Source organism: Zosterops lateralis (genome assembly GCF_965231275.1).
Source record: "Zosterops lateralis genome assembly, chromosome: 17".
In the NCBI taxonomy this organism is placed as follows: domain Eukaryota; kingdom Metazoa; phylum Chordata; class Aves; order Passeriformes; family Zosteropidae; genus Zosterops; species Zosterops lateralis.
The window spans coordinates 6,929,101-6,945,763 of NC_139777.1; the positions used below are offsets into that span (position 1 = coordinate 6,929,101).

A 16,663-nucleotide genomic window follows, 5' to 3' on the forward strand; every position below is an offset into this window, starting at 1 on the left:
GAATTGTGGTCTGCATGAAGCTCTGTGTTACAAGCTACTCTATTATGCTGAGCAGTAATTGCTCTTGGAGGTTTGAGTTATCGATCTATTGGTGGGGGTTCAATTTCAGTGTAAAGACCTGTGTTCATGATTTAATTGGAGTGATTAATAACTCACTCGCAGGCTAGATGGGAATCAATATGGATTTCAAACAGCAAAAGTAGTACATTTTCTCTGGTAATGTAGTAGTTGATGGTTTATTATTTGCCCTTGTTTGCCTAATTAAAATCAAAAGATCCGTGGTTTATAACAGTTCTGTCTGTTTAAAAGCTTACAGCTGGAGTTGAGGATGTGTGCTTGCTTGCTTTCATATTGGAGGAGTGTCTTTCTAAATAACTTATTTTACCTTGTTGCTTTTCTGTCAGTCAGATTAGGTGTAGTAGAGGCCATCATGCGTTAAAAAAACAGAACAAGACAAATACCCCTTCAGTATACAACTACAAGAAGCTTTAGTAATGTTTTCTGGCCAGGGGAGCAGAGTGGCTCCTATGTCACTGGTTTGTAGGCATTCAGCATCTGCTTAGGAGCAGTGCTGAAGAGATTTAACCCATTTGATCCAGCATTATAGCCCTGGATTAAAAAGCCTGTATGAAACTTTCAATCTCATTACAACGCCAGCATCCACAGTAGGTGATTTAGCTGCAAATCCAGTTCCAGCTTTGCATTGAGATACTGCCAGAAGCAGCATTGCTAGGAAAATGCAGTGTGACTTACTTTGGGGGGATTTGAATGGTGATCCTTCTTCTTTATGCTGTGGCCCCAATCCTTGTGTTTGGCACCCATTTTCATTCAGCTCCTGCAGCTTTGGTGTGTCATCATGCATGCTTACAGCTAACATGCCTCGATAGAGCATGGAAAGCTCCCAGATCTCTAGGAATAAAACATCCCATTAATGAACCATAGAGCAGCAAATAGGCATCAAGTCCGTAGATCTATTGCTGTTGCTCCTCAGTTTCTGCACGAGGGGGTGAAACCTTTCTGTGCTTCAAGCTTTCTCAACAACGGCTCTTATCTACAGAGCTGGCTGAGGAGAACATTCAGTGTAGTGTGTTTGACTTTTCTTCTTGGCTTGTAGAGTCCAGTAAGCTTTCTGGTGGACAGCAGATTCCTATATTCAAATTAATCCTAGTGATGGCATTACCAGAGTAGTGGTGAGCCATGCCTGGCCAGGGCTGGCTCTGGGGAGTGCCCACAGGATGTGTCCTTGCGTGTGCAGGAGAGAGGAACTCTCTGCCCAGGTGTGCTCCAACATGGAAATCATGGAGCACGTCAGCCCTTCTTTCTTGGGAGTTGCTGGCTCTGTGATAAAAATGAGTGCTGCTTTCCGTGTCGTGACATTATGAAAATGACTTGAAGATATTTCAGTTTTTAAACTTGGGCGCTTGGGGTGGGAGGATGGGGGAAGACATCCTTGGAAGTTAATTCTGAGGACCAAGCTGACAGCTTTTTGCCACTGTTGCTTTCTTCTAGGTTGAAAAGCTGAAGGCTTGTTACAGCCCCAGCATACAGCAATCTAGCAGGTTAAATGACTTGGGCAACACAGTTTATTAAAACTGGCAAGTGCTCGCTCCAGTTCTCTTCCTGATAGTCAGGGCTGCCTGGGAGAGTAATTGATAGTGGCAGCTGTTGGGAGGGTGTTTCAGATTGCGGCGGGGCGATGTGACTTGACAGACAGCTCTGTACAAATGAACTGAGTGATAGGGGACGAGTCCAGGCCGGGCTGGGAAGCAGCTTCCCACTTGGTCTTGGGAATGGGCTGTGGGAGCTGCTCCGGGAACAAAGGCCGGCTCCTCAGCACACGGGTTCAGAGCCAGGCACAAGGGTGTGTGCTCACACACACTTTACTTTTCCCTGTGAGAAAACACTGTAAATTTTTGTGGAAAATCCACCAGAAGCCCATGATATTCAGAGGAGCCCGTGGCACAGGAGAACATTGTTTTGACACAGCCTAATGTGTCGTACTGCTGTCGTGGTGGAAACGTGGCCTTTGCTTCTCAGTAATGCTAAAAATCATCGTGTTGCACACCATGGACCCTTCCAGACAGTTGTTATGTGCAAGTCCCACGTCTTTATGTCCTATCTTGAGCTGATTTGCATTAAAATAGGTCGAGGAACTCCGTGCCCCCTTTGTTGGGGACCTTCTGTGCTGTAGCTCTGCTTGCCTTACCTTTGCAAACAGCCTAATCACTTATAGTCTTAAGTAGTGCTCCTCTCCTAAAATGCAATGAAAAAGCCATTTATATAAAAGCAAAAGCCATCTAGGGATAAAGAATTAGCACTTAAATATTGATTTTCACTTGTAAGCACTCTACCAGCATCAATGTTATCGCTGTCAATACAAAATGCTTTATTCTCTCTTCTGCTTATGATATGTTCCATACCCACAATACATTATGCAGCAGTCTAAAAGTTCAATTTAGAATAAAATTGAAAAAACAAACAAAAAAACCAAACCACGAAGTGTTTACTGAGGTTCATTTAGTTATTTTTTTGTTTTGACCTACTACTGTAAAGTCCTGTTCTTCTTTACTCGTTCCCCTTGCTAATGCTTCAAAACTCTTCTCTGGGACTCATCAATTTGCTCTGAAATTCTCAGCTTCTTGCCATGTATAATTCCTGTGGTGGTGCTTTTGTAGCATTTCTTGCTGGAATATGGAGCAGGGTTCCCCACAGCCAGTCTGGCCTGTGTCTGTTTTCAAGGATATGTACAGGGCGGATAGATGGGCTGCAGATGGTGGTTGTTGTGTTTCTTGGGAAATTGCCATTGGTAAAGATGTCATTGATGGATGTAGGAGAGGAATTTCTTTCTCACATCACCCCATCACCCTTGCTGTTTGAATGCAACAAGGGAGACTGCAGAGGGAGGCTGCAGAAAGACGTCTGAATGACTCCACTTTTCTTTTTTTCAAGAGACAAAGGAAAGGCGTGCAAGCAAGATTAGATTATTTCCAATCACATTGTACGTGTGTTGACAGTCCCCTTTCAGCAGCAACCAGCAGCTTGCAAAGAGCAAGAGGCAGGGCTGGAACTGCTGTTGCCCTAAGTACTGTTTGTATAACACAGTAACTGCTTATTGGAGTTCTCAAAGCAGCCTTTACATGTTTAATCCCTTGCACTTGAGCTACTCTTAATCAGCTTGAAAGCAAATTCCTGTAACAGAAAGGTTTAATTTGTGTCTGGGACTTTCTGTATTGTGCTTAGCCTGCAATGCCGTGTAGTTACACACTGGCAGGCATGACACCCTGTGCAGCCTTGGGGATGGGCAGTGCACAGTTATTCCAGTCACAGATTCAGATTTCAGGAAACTTTCAGATGGGGTCTTGGCTGATGGTCTCTCAGCTTCGGGTAACTCTTCCTGAAGCACGTTTTATACAGTAATTTAAGCTGTTGTTGACTTTGGGGTTTCCCTTAAACTTCACCTCCAGTTTCTACAGATTTACACAGCAGGAGCTAAAGCTCTCTGTGCTTTTAAAAATTAAGTTTTCTTCTTTACCGGTTGAAGTTGGAATTGGATGTAGCCCAAGACTTAGGGAGGTTAACATTTTGCAACACTCCAAATGAGCAAATCAGTCGATCAGGGAGGCAAGAATTACTAATCCCAGGTTGTTGGGGTTTTTTTCTTGTTAGAGCAGTTTCAGCCTTTTCTTCCCTGTCTCTTACATTCAGTCATCATTCATCCCTGTGAGATCAAGACATGTTTCACTCTCTGTTCATTTAAGAAAACCTCTCAATGGAAGAAGTCCAAGGTGTTTGGTTAGAAAATAAACAAAAGTTGGCATGCTCAAAAGGGGTAGCGCTCTGCACGGTAGAGAGTGGCAGATGTGATCCAGCCTTCCCGTAGCATGGCTGGAACATGAATCATTACAAATGTCAGATTTCCTGTGAAGGGACAAGCTGAACTGACATGCGTTCAGGTTTAATTAAGGTTGAATTATTGGAGCTGACTGTCAAGTCTTAGGCAAATTGGCTCAGCCTGTTATCATTAAGCATGAAAATTACTCTAGGACTTGGTAAAAATAAGCACGTTTTTGCCTCTAGAACGCTGTGGTGCGGTCTGGTGGGTCTGTGTTTTTGCTGGGGCAGTTGTGCTCAGCTCCATGGGTGCATCTGCTCAGGAGGGCTGGATTAGGACCCCAAGAACAGAAATTTGTGAAAGGATATCAACGCAACCTGATCCAGCTTGCACAAAAGGGAATATTTGGTTGCTTTCCGTGGGATATTTCCATATGTGAGCCTGGTCAGAGCTTGGGCATGCAGGGGTGTAGTTCTCTTAGGAGAGATATTCAAGCATCCTGCAGAGAAACTGCAGAGTTTGAGATCCTGATCAGAATGGGCAACATCCCTCATTAAAATCATTAAGATTAACTTTCTGAGGGATTTCAGGAAAGATAGTTCAGAGACTTCCATGTGTGCATTGCAGCCATCAGGAGGAGAAATGACAAAGCCACCAACCACCAGGATTCCTTTGTGGTGGCTGAGAAGGCTTGGGGACTGCTCTCAGAAGTTTTTCCCCTCTTGCCCATGAATTCGCATCATATCTTTCCCTTCTCGGTGCTTCTGCGTTTGTGCAACATGGCTGCAAAAGGGGAGAAGATACTCCCACTCATGCCTGTAGCTTTTCTGGCGAGGGGGAAACTGGCATGTGGATATTTTCATTGCTGTTGAGAACAAAACGCAAAAACATTGCAGTACTGCATCCTGAGAGATGGAAGTTGGCAGCAGGAATTAGTCATGTACCCCTGGTACTCACTAATACAACCAGGCTTGTCTGGTCAATTCAGTCAGCAAGGGAGCCTGAGCTTTTGCTTTGAGAAAATTGCAAATGAGAGCTAATGCTGAAACCACAGGGAATCAATAGTTGCACATAAAACTGGTCAAACAGCTGCTTTTAATGTGGGACTTTATTGATTTGTTTTGGATCTAATTGACTTTTTACTCAACTAACTTTTGTGGTGCCAGTGTGTTTTGAATATACACCATTAGTCTACACTGCCTATAATTACACAATATGAAGTTTAACTCTGTAGGAGGAGGCCTGTTGGATGCAAAGAACTAATGGGCTCTGAGGAAACCTATGCTCAGGAATGAAACCCAATTGCTTTTAATGGGTAGCTCCTGAAAAATAGTGGAATCTACAGCTGTGAACACACTTGCTCCAAAATGCAGTGTGGGGAGCCCTGGCTTGACTAGGCAATGACAATTCTTCAACTGTTAGCAGTAAAATCTGAGGAAAATATACACACATAGGTGACATTATAAAAAATATAATGCACAAGAGCGTTGAAAATTTGACTTTGAAAATAAATTCTAAATAGCATTGGAGCCAAGTCTAGCTACCTCTCACAACCAGGTTACCTGTGATGCATGAATTCATATTTGATAAAGAAATTCACTGAAATGAGAGGCGTATATTTATTGTAGAGAGTAATTTAAGATCTCCAGACATTGTGTCAAACCTGTAAAGATATATAAGGTGCTGGAAAGTACAGTGTTGATAGTACTTGCTGCCAGCCAAAACACTGGTGCTTAGAAAGGCTTCTGTTCCTGTTACTTGTTCTTTTGAAGCCCCAAGACCTGAAGACGTTTTCAGCTGATAAATGCAGTTCATATGTTTCCATTTGTCCTCTTCTCTCATTTTGAATTTATACATACACAGTGATGAGCTGATTGATTGATGGACGAGGGAAATGGTGCATTGGTGAGAGTGCAAGCAGAGCCAGCACAGCAGTGTGGGAAGCTGCCTTTTATCTCAAGGAAGGAGATGCCATCACCACGTGGGTACAGAACATGAGCTGGTGTGTTGCAGGCTCTGATTCATCGCTGTCCTCCTCCCATCTAATGCCAGCATGGTGGCACTCAGGCTCTGGAAGTGGCACTGGGGGCTCTGGCCTCACATGGGCTGGTTCACAAACACTGGTCAGAGCATCTGCACAGCCAGAATTAGCTCATGGGGTGTGTTGTGTGTTATTTCCACACCCTCCCACATCAGGAACTGGCTCAGTCCTTTGATGAGACGAGAGAGTTTCAAAGGTGGAATTAGTTTGTGAGGGTGTTGGGAGTGTGTTAATGAGTGTAGGTAGCATCTCCTGCCTGTCTGCAAGGCAGCAAAATGCAGGCAGCCCCCAGCACGTTCACGGTGGGTGACAAAAGGGTGTCTCCTAAAAGTCAGAGGTGCTGTGTGTGCACAGTGGGATGTGTGCCTGTGAAACACACCAACAACTTAAGGTCTTGTAGCCCATGAAGAGCTTTTCTTGTAATTGTGGGTATGTGTGCACTCAAGGATACACAGATTAGGGTGAAAAGGGAGTTACAGTGGGAGTTGAATTGCTTTCATGTTGGTCTTTTCAGTTGTCTTCAACCTTTTGGATACTGCTTGATCTGAAATATCTCTTCTTTCCTCCCTTTTTTCCTTTCCAGCCTTTTAACTCCTTGGGATGCTTTGTTTAGCTTAATTATGAAAAAAGACAGGCTTTGGCTCCACAGAAGGAGTAATTCCATATGGAATTCTCTCTGTAGGTGCATTTTGCAGGATTGCAGCATTTCTGATAGTTTCAGCATACCAAGCATAGGGATGTTTGCAGTGTTTAGAGTGAGCAGGACTATATTTGGGTGCCCACTGAACTTCTGACTGGATTTTTCCAGTGTCCTCTGTTCTGTTCTTCCACACAAGTGTGTGGCCAGGGAACAGGAGCATCACAGCTTCTCTGCTGAGCTGTCCCATCCTTTGCTACAGAGATCCCAGGTAGTCTCCATCCTAGAAGACAGGTAGGGTTATGCATGGGTCATGGTGCATTGTAGCTGGAGTTGAGCCTATATCTGATGTGGATTACTGTGAAAGGGCATTGAGAAAATGAAATGTCTTAATGATGAGGCCTGTGTTTCCTGAACATGAAACTTGTATTGAGCAGGAAATACTGTAGCAGTAACTTGAGACATATTCCCACTCCTATTGTACATAACCTTGGGTCCCTGAAGAAGTCACAATGCTGTGTGTTCTCTGTAGCATGCATTAATTTAATGACAGCTAAGTCTCTTGCACACGTGCTAAAAGTACTGTGGACTGGCCAGTCAAGGACAGCGGAAGGACAGACTCAAACACATCCATCTTGTAGCAGCAGTGCTCCCACGACGCTCCCACGAGCTGAAACATGACTTGTTTTCTCCCAGGCATATGTTCTACCAAGCAGAGAGAGAAAGGCAAACCTTTCAGCGTGTGCTTTTTTCTTTTTCTTGTTGCTCCATCAGGTCCCACCTTGAATGACAAGCCAGAAGTGAAAGCAGCCAATGTCCCAAAGGTGTCTGGGCTAGAGCGGAGCCGGGAGCTGAGCACCGACGTGCCCTTCGCCCTGCCCATCCCCAGCCCCCAGCCGGTCGCTGCCGTTGTGACTTCGACCTCCTCAGCGCCCACATCAAGTGCCAGAGCAAGCCCACTGCTGAAGAAGGAGCCAGTGATTTCAGCACCAGCACCACCCAGGCTCACGCCTCAGCCGCAGCCTCGGCCACAGTCACAACCTCAACCTCGGCCGCAGTCGCAGCCCCAGTTAATCCCCGACCTTCGGAGCCAGCCTCCGAGCCACATCCCTCCGCCTCTCAACTACCAAGTGCATCACCAGGTGGCCCACAACGGACTCAATAATATCAGGTATGGGGAAGGGATACTCACGTCATCTTCAGGCTGCAGGGATATCATCTGCAGGGATAAAGCTTGCTTCAAATAGGTAGAAATTGCTGGGAGGCAAGGCGAGCATTCGTCTGGGGTAAGATGCTCCATGCTTTGGATATTGGACTTCATGGGCTGACTCCAGGCTGGTTTTTCCAGCTGTGGTGGATCAGTGCATTTGAAATGTGAAAAATGCACACCTTCTGGGAGAAAGGCACTTGTTCCTTTCAGTCCAGTTTGAAGTAAGATTTTGCATGGTCTTGTCTGAGCTGGCTATTTCTTGACTTAGAAATTTAAGGTGGCTTGAGTTTGAGCAACACCTTTGTTCCATATTCAGAAATGCTGCCGTTGCTCACAGTTATCAGGTTTTTTGGCTCACCAGCATCAAAAGAGGGATATCTGTCTTGGACTCTGATCCTTATGGGTCCCTTCCAACTCAGAATATCCTGTGATCTGTATTGGAGAACTCTGTGTCCCTGAGACCAGGGCTCCCATGTGGGCTGATAAATCTGCTTCAATCTGACATGTTCAGATGTTGCAGGAGGCTTAGCTCTGCTGTTTAAATTGCCTTCAGCCAGTGAGAAGGGTGGGTGAAAATGGTATGGATAAAATGTTTCTAGAGAAAAGAGTTTAGTCAGTCAACTGGAACCTGTATAGCCCTTTTGCTAGTACAGAAAACATGCCTTGCCTCCCAAGCAAAAGCTAGGCTAGTTTAAACAAGATGAGAAAACTGATTTAAAGCATAATATTTGACCACACAAAGGTCAGAATATGAATACAGAGAGCTGCCATTAATGTGTATTTCATACTATCCTGCATACTTAAGCTCTATTGTAGTTTTACCTTGTAAATGCCACCATAGTATAAATATTTCAAATTATTCAAGATGTCCCTGAAGTTTATCTTGCAACAGATATTCAGTATTGTAGGAATTACACAACTAATAACTGTAGTGATAGTGTGTTTCAGCCCACAAAACTTAGATCACTTGCAATGGAGTAATAATAATAGAAGAAGATGTAAAATACAAATTACTATGAGAAAAATTATTAAGATGGTGTGCGTTTTCATGCTTGTGTGACTACAGCTGCACAGCACATGTGCAGCAGATCCAGCAAGGTCCCAGTCACTCGTGCTGTGCAGCTCTGCACACCCAGAGGAACAGAAAAAGGAATTGGTGTCACTGTGTCCTCTGGTCACAGTGGACATGGACACTGCAAGGTCATCAGAGGCTTCATGAAGGTGCAAAATCCAGCTGCCTCTGTGGCCTTCATCAGTACTCACAGATAGCTCTGAGGATTGTAGCACTGGAGGAAATGTCCCTCCAGAGATCCCAAGGCCCGTTCTGCCCTGTTGGAGGCGTTCATTAAGATTCATTAACAGTCTCCACTGCCATTAAGACAGGCAAAAGCATAAGCCTGGGGAGATCAGTGTTCCGTAGGTGTGTTGTTTCTGGTAGTGTATTTCTTACACTGTTTCTGTCCTGTATTGTAACACACTCTTTCTCTCTGTGTGTCTTTGCCCTCCCTCCCATGTCTCTCTCTCTGCAGCCGGAGCAGCAGTGCTAGCAGTGCAACGAGCATCAGCCTCCCGAAGCACCTGCCCCTGTCTCCCCAGATCCCGCCGCACCATTCCTCCGGCCCGGCTCTGCCCCTCTCCATCTCTAATCTTGCTACCTCGCACTTCTCTCTCAGATCGCAGACCCAACACCAGCACCATCCGGCCATGTTTGCCACCCCACCCACGCTGCCACCTCCACCAGCGTTACCCACCAACAGCCTCGTGATACCAGGGCACCCTGCGGGTAGGTCCCTTCTTCTGCCAGGGCTAATCGGCCGTGCATGCACTGGAGGGTGTGGAGAGATGGGCTGGCTGGTGGGCAGGTGAAATACCTTGACACAGACCCCTCAGTGTGTGCTGGAGCTGTGACAGTACTCATGAAACAGGTAGGAGATCCTAGGCCGTGCTTTACCAGATGAGAGATTGTAGACACATCAATGTAGTTTCCTATAGGAAATGCTTCAAAAAAAAATGTCCTGTTCAGGGCATGAGTTGTCCAGTGTGGCATTCCACAGTCATCAGACTTTTTTTAGATTAACAGAAAAGTGATGCACAGTTTGCCATTCTCCCCTTCTCTCTCCCCTCTCCAAAGAAAGCTGCTGCTGCTATTAGAACTGAAGAGAAAGTACTGTTTCTACAGTTGCTCTAATTGAACACTTGAATCTCACTGAATCCCCTCCCTGATCCTTCAACCAGCAGCACATCCTGCTGGCCTGCTGGCAGAGCAGGATCCTCTGCCTGCAGCAGCACAATTGCTCTGTGCCCATGGCTCCGTGGTCTTTCAGTCTGAGTCAGAGACAGCTCAGCTGACAAGCTCTGCTGTTCTACTCTCACTGTCTTTGCATCCTTTTAAAAAGTTTCCTTTGTTCACACTGGCCCCCATTCCATTGTCACTTCTGCCCTAAATGCCCTGTTTATAGCTTATCCATTAGCCTACAGCTGTCCCTGGAAGAGACCCTGGCAGCTGGAGACTTCCCAGCAACTTTCACTTGCTGGGGCCTCCTTTTGATCTGGCATTCGACTCCACAACTAACTCAGCAGGGATTAAACAGGACAAGCATTTTGCAAAAAATACACTCTCCCTTTCCTATGAAGCCAGTTAAAGGAACAAGGAAATGACAGATTTGCTGTGGAAAAATCTGATGGTCTTCGATCCCCCTTTTTTGCTTCCAGGAGCTAAATAATGTCTCATTATTTATTACTACTTCTTTAAGTGAAAAAAATATAAAAATTACGAATTGGTCCAAAGCGAGCTCTGAGAACGGTGATAGACAAAAAGTGCTGTGGGTTCCCCGCCAGAGACAGGACCACATAGGCCAAAGCTGGCAGCTGTCATGGGCCCTGGCACCATCTAGAATTTCAACCACATGGCTGGGAAGATGTTGGCAGCACTGTGGGAGACCTATTCATTGCTTTCCCTGTCTAAGGCACAGGGCTACTGTGATGGAGGCTTTGAAAGCATAGCTAAAGGAAATAGCAAAGCGCTCACTAAAAGCATGATATTGCAGTCACTGAAAGCAAGTATGTTTTCACCATTAACTTCAGGAGATGCAAGATCAAGTGACCTATTCACATTCAGCAGCTTGCCAGGAAACAGTAACAGTCTTGCTCCTACTAAAAGGATTTCTCTTGCAATTTAAGTAGGAGAAGCCTAAGTTAGTGGAGGGAAAGGTCTGGGTGTCTAACCCTGCAGACAGTGAAATGCCTCTTGTCTGCACTATATGAAATGCCTGCAAAGTGGCACATCATAAAATCAATACAGAGTGCTGCAGAGCTAGAGCTTCTGTTGTCATTCACATAAAACTTCCTTAAAAGCAAACAATATTGCTGAGCAGCCCTGAAGAGCGAGACAAGAATGCACTTCTGGTGACATTTCTTCCTTTTGAAACCTAAAGCTAATACAAGTAACTTAGGAGCAACCCTTGCCAGGCTTCTGCCATCTGCCCTGATATACACAGAGGAAACAGTGGTCTGTGTCTCTCTTATCCTGGACACGAGGGCACCATGAGCAGGAGAGACCTTTTTGTGCCATGCCCAGCTCATGTGTGCACGCAGGACACTATTCACAAGTCCCAAGGGCTGCTTAGGCACCCTGCTCCTGGTTGTGTTACAGTGTGACTGGACCTGACACCACTGGCAGGTACAAGAACTTAGTTCTGATCCAGACACTGCTCAGAGCCCCTCACAGAGCTGGGCTATTCCTTTGCAATTCCATCCTTAGTATGAAGTAGCCACTCCTCCGAGTGCCACACAGCTTCTCCAAACATCTCCAGGCCTTTTCTGACAGAGGCCAAGGTTGTGGTAAAGGGCTATGGGCTGGAGCCAGCTGCAGATCTATCAGTCTGACTTCCAGTCTCTTAAAGAAATTGGATATCAGAGCACTTACAACTGCCAACTTACTTTTCTCCCCTTCCAGAAAAGTGGATTATCTTGATGCTAACAGAAGGATTCAGTTTCTTTAAGTCGTGCCAGATTTAAAAGCGTAAACACACACGCACATGAAATCATGCTCATATTCTCTAAAGAGGTTAGGTTTTGGATCTAAGTGCTTTCAGCCTATAGTTTTTTTCTCATTTGCTCAATCCAAGGAGAACCCATTATAGATTCTTTTGCTCCAGTGCCTTAGGCTTCAGTATCATAAATATATATACTTTCTACTTTTGTATTAGTTATTATATGGATTGTAGCAGTACACAGTACCTACTCTTAGAAGTACCTTTACTACTGAAAAGCAAATGACTTGGCACCCAAAATTTGCTTTCAAATGTGACTTTCAATTGTAAGCTTCTAAATGGTAGTACAGACCTTGAAGTTCCCCATCAGAGTGCCTGTTTTTAAAGATCTTAACCATGTCACTTCAGAAAGTGATTGATTTAGACATTCCTAATGTCTACTGTAAAAACTTGAAGTGAAAGAAATCCCTGCTGAACGTGAAATAAAAATTTAAAGTGCAAGTGTTCTTTTGCCCCTTTATATTCAGAGCTGTAGTTTAAAGGGGTTGTTACAGTGAAAGAAGTGGATTCATGTAAATTCAGAACCAAGTAGATCAGTCAGAACTGGGTGTGTGTCATCCACAGCTGGGGACACAGGTTGGCCTTTGCTTAAAAAATATATAACATGTTGGATGCTAATCCCTGTTTGAAGTTCTTAGGCAAAGCCACAGATAGGTGAAATTGTTATACCAGCAGACATTTTGGAGAAGTGGACATTGGTCCTTATTGTCTTCAGTGACATCATTTCTAAAGCACTGGTGTCTTCCTCTGCCCTGAACGATATTCACATTCAATGCAAGTTGTTATTCCAGAGGAAGATGCTGAGAAGAGGCCACATCATATGATGGAACATTTCATTTCAGCAGTCGTTGCAACCTTGATGAGATCTTGATCCACTTCAATGTTTGTCCTCTTCCCACTGATTCCTCCTTGATATTTTCTCAGAGGAGAAAAGCCTGGAGGCAGTGACAAAAAACAAGAATTACAGCCTGTTATGAACTGGGGAAAGGACTGCTTGCTATTTAAGGTCTCAAAAAAAAAAAAAAAACTTACTGCAAAAAAAGGCCTTGATTTATAGGATAGATGTTTCTGGTCATTTCACACATGTCCTGGGGCTAAGAAGGGGGATGGCACAGGGATGGATGTCCAAGCAGGGAGTTACCAGCCACCCAAACCCACAGTTACCTCGTTGTGCTGCAGATCTGACCAAAATTTTACCTGTGAAGTATGTGCATGTCAGAGCTTAACACACATCAATTTTCAGCGTGTGTTCGTGTGTGTGCCTCTGACTGTCACACACCTAGAGGATGAAGGCCAGTACTGCTCATTTTAAAGTGAGCTGTTGGCCTCCAGGGCGCTCCCAGCACCTCACTGGTGCGGGAAGGTGCAGCTCCCAGGAGCTCCCAGGAAGGTGAGCCTGGGAGGATGATCCCAGAGGATCTCTGAGGTGTGATCCCAGAGCTGGGGCTGGACCCCTGAGGTGTGATCCCAAAGGTGAGGCTGGATCTCTGAGGTGTGATCCCAGAGCTGGGGCTGGACCCCTGAGGTGTGATCCCAAAGGTGAGGCTGCATCTCTGAGGTGTGATCCCAGAGCTGGGGCTGAATGTCTGAGGAGTGATCCCAGAGGTGAGGCCAGATCTCTGAGGGGTGATCCCAGAGGTGAGTGAGGCTGGCCCTCTGGGGCACGTCCCCAGACACCTCGGTGGCCCCAGGTGCCGGGGAGGACAGGGCCGGGCGGGCGCGGGCGGGCGGGTGGCCGGGCGGAGTGCGAGCCCCGATGATGTTTTCTGCTGTGATGACTCATGGTGTTCTCTCTTGTCTTTAGATACCAGCCTGTTGATATCATTCAACCAACCAATCATGTATTGCCAGCCTCATTCGGGGATTCTGATTGGTACTTTGTCACAGGCATCTCTCTTACCTCCACCAATGAGTCCTCACGTAGAAAACCACCACAGCATGACCTGCAGAAACAGGGAATGCCAGGTGAATATTGACTCTTTCTCCTCGTCTTTGTGGTACTCACAGGCCCACGGGCCTCTGTGTCTTTTTTTTTTCTCTCTCTCTCTCCTCTAGATCACGAACTGCTCAGGCAAGAGCTGAACAACCGGTTTTTGGTTCAGAGTTCGGACCGGGCCGCTGCCTCACTTGGCCCGGTGCCGCTGCTGAGAGCGGAGTTTCACCAGCACCAACACACGCATCAGCACCAACACACCCACCAGCACACATTCACTCCTTTTCCATCCAGCTTGCCCCAGACGCCGCTCATGCCGCCCTCTGCACCTCCCATGGTGCGTACCCCAGCCCAAAATGTGAGGATAAGTAGAGCATCTCTGGTCAAAAAGCCTAACCCACTCTTGTCAAACAAAACCCAGCCCTCTTCATTTCAGCCAGATGTGCTGTCCCTGCCCTTCTGACCTGGAGGCCAGCACTCCCAAAGGGACTCCCTTTCCACCCAGAGTCCCCACACCAAGCCTCCTGGTCCCCCATGCTGCTACCCATGAGCAGATACAGCACCCACGAGACAAGTCCAGAATCCCTCTAGTTTCCTTTTCGTGTGCCCTGCTGTGTATTTCTATTCCCCCTTTCCCAGAGCCAGCTGCCTTGACATATCAAAAGACACCAACCAGGATGCCAGAGGATGGGGGGCCTCCAGCCCCAAACACTGTCCCCACAACTGCTGGGTGCAGGGCAGACCGTGCTGGCTTACCCAGAGCTCTCACCACAGTGCAGCATCTCATCTGATACCAGTTCTGTCCCTCTTCCTCCTAATACCTGATCTGTATTGATTTAGGCATTTTATTACTTGATTACATCAACAAGCACTAATTTGTGTGTGGCTGGTTCTGCTGAGAGAAATCCTCCTGGCCGTGTAATAAGCATTTGGTCATTGAATTTGCTTGTAACACAATGGGACTTTGCTGCAGCTGTTACAAAATTGTTGGGGATCTGCAACAAATGGATTTTGTCAGTACTTTAAAACGCACTCTCTCCCCATTTCTGGCAATTACTTTGTGAGATTGAAAGCACAAGATTGAGCTTTTTTCCCCCCTCTCAGTTTCACACTGTGTCCAAAATGCAGAAACAACCCTGTTTAAGGCTAGCAAAAGCAGGCTTTGGGAAGAACTACCAAGGACTCAAGGAGCATAGTGTTTCCCACTTTTCTTTCCCACTGCTGACTGCTCAGTGACATTCTTGGGTTGTAATCTGCTTAGCAGCAAGACAATTAAAAGCAATATCATCCACCCAAAATCCAGCCCCAGGTGTTTGCTCAGTGTACTTGTGTGTAAACACCTTCCCTTCTTTGCTTGGTCTGTGTAAAACAATCCCAAATCTTTTCTCAGAAGTCTCCTGTGTTATTTAAGAGCTGTGATACCCAAGCTTGTGAACAGCTCCCACCCGTGCCCATTGATGTCAGCCTTCAGACCAAAAACAACTTGCAAGGCTCCTTTGTTATATTTCACTCACATCTTCTTATATTCCACTAGATCAGGTCTGCTAATCCCAACACCAGAGAAGAGTGTTGAAATTACAGCTGCATGTGTTTGGTAATTTATGGTATTTACACTGGAGGGGACATGGCTCCAGTAATAACTGTAATTAATGAAATTACAAATCTACTCTCCTGCACACAGAGGAGTGTGAAACAGCAGCTGACTTGCCAAATAAGCAGCTTTTCCTGGGGTCCTACAGCTCCCTTCCCTGCCTTCTTCCCCATTCCCTCCTCCCCAGCAGAATGTACATACTGTTCAGAAATGCAGTGTGTGTGTGCTTTGGGTTTGCTTCCAAGATGGAGCAGGACAAGCAGGGCACAGACTACACACATGGAGGTGTTAAAACCCCATGCTGGAATGGAAAAAATTTAGTCACCTTTTCTCTGGGGAACTCTCCTTTTTGCAAGGGAGGGGGAATATATCGAGATTTATGTATCTAAAGTAATCCAGCCCTTTCCCAAAAAATTTTGGTGCTTACAAGGAACCCAGGAAATTGGGAATTTGTATTGGCTGCCCCACAGTAGATGTTGGGGTCTAATGGAAAATGTTCCTTACATGCCAGTCTGTGATCTAGTTCAGCAATCTGGACCTGGAGCTGAACTTCCCTGTGTTTCACTGTGCTGCAACATCAGGACTGTTCTCTTCCCAGAACAGGAGCCTGTTCATGCAGTGCCTGAGACAGGGTTCTGCAGTGAGCCTTGTCAGTGCTCAGTGTGGCCTGGGGGCTCCTCTGTGTTAGCCTGGGGAAATCAGTCATCTCCCTGATGAGCGAGTATGGAATAACCAGTCAGTTCTGCTCTGTTAAACGCTTGCACACGGGCCATGATTATTTGTCTGTGTTGAAATCCTGATGTGTCTGCTACTGCCAAAACCAAACTCACCTGTTTCCTTTTTTTTTTTTCTCTTTTCTTTCCAGTTTGACAAGTACGCTCCCAAATTAGACAACCCTTACTTTCGACATTCCAACGTGAGTGCTCACCTTTCTCGTTGGTTTCTTTGTTGATGGTTCTGCTTGCTCTTCTTTTGCTTGTTTTCAATTGATGAGTAGTGTTTTGGTCCATTCATTTCTAAAGCTCTTTTTTCCGTCTTTGATTTTTATGTTTTTTAAGGTACCAAGTTTTTCTTTGGGCTTTTTATTTTATTATTATTATTTTTAAATTCTCTGTCTCCTGCATTTTTGCTGCTCTGTATCGCTGTGCCTGGGATGGCAGGGAATGCGCAGGAATTGCTCAATCAGTGGTCATTGCAGTACCTTTGCAGCTGGTGCTTCTCCCAGTGCAGCAGCCCGGAGTGCATGGCTCTTTCACAAGGTTTTGCTCAGGTCACAGGAGTAAGTCAGACTGGTGGTTTCTTCCTGGTGCTCCCCACTGCTCCAAAGCACAAAAAAAACCTACATGTTTTGGGACTTGTAAAACTGC

At 45.8% G+C, this 16,663-nt stretch overlaps 1 protein-coding gene across 17 annotated transcripts in view; it reads left to right on the forward strand.

The window, feature by feature from the left end:
- Nucleotides 1–16,663, forward strand: part of FBRSL1 (fibrosin like 1) — a 505,935-nt gene that overhangs the window by 471,689 nt on the left and 17,583 nt on the right. For 12 of the 17 annotated variants that reach the window (XM_083874217.1, XM_083874232.1, XM_083874231.1 and 9 more), the window contains 4 exons: nucleotides 7,285–7,681; nucleotides 9,250–9,503; nucleotides 13,828–14,063; nucleotides 16,162–16,212. In XM_083874217.1, the coding sequence (XP_083730343.1) occupies nucleotides 7,285–7,681; nucleotides 9,250–9,503; nucleotides 13,828–14,063; nucleotides 16,162–16,212 (938 nt within the window). Of the gene's footprint in view, nucleotides 1–7,284; nucleotides 7,682–9,249; nucleotides 9,504–13,576; nucleotides 13,738–13,827; nucleotides 14,064–16,161; nucleotides 16,213–16,663 lie in introns of all 17 variants that reach the window. The other 5 variants (XM_083874230.1, XM_083874222.1, XM_083874225.1 and 2 more) reach the window with 2 other exon arrangements.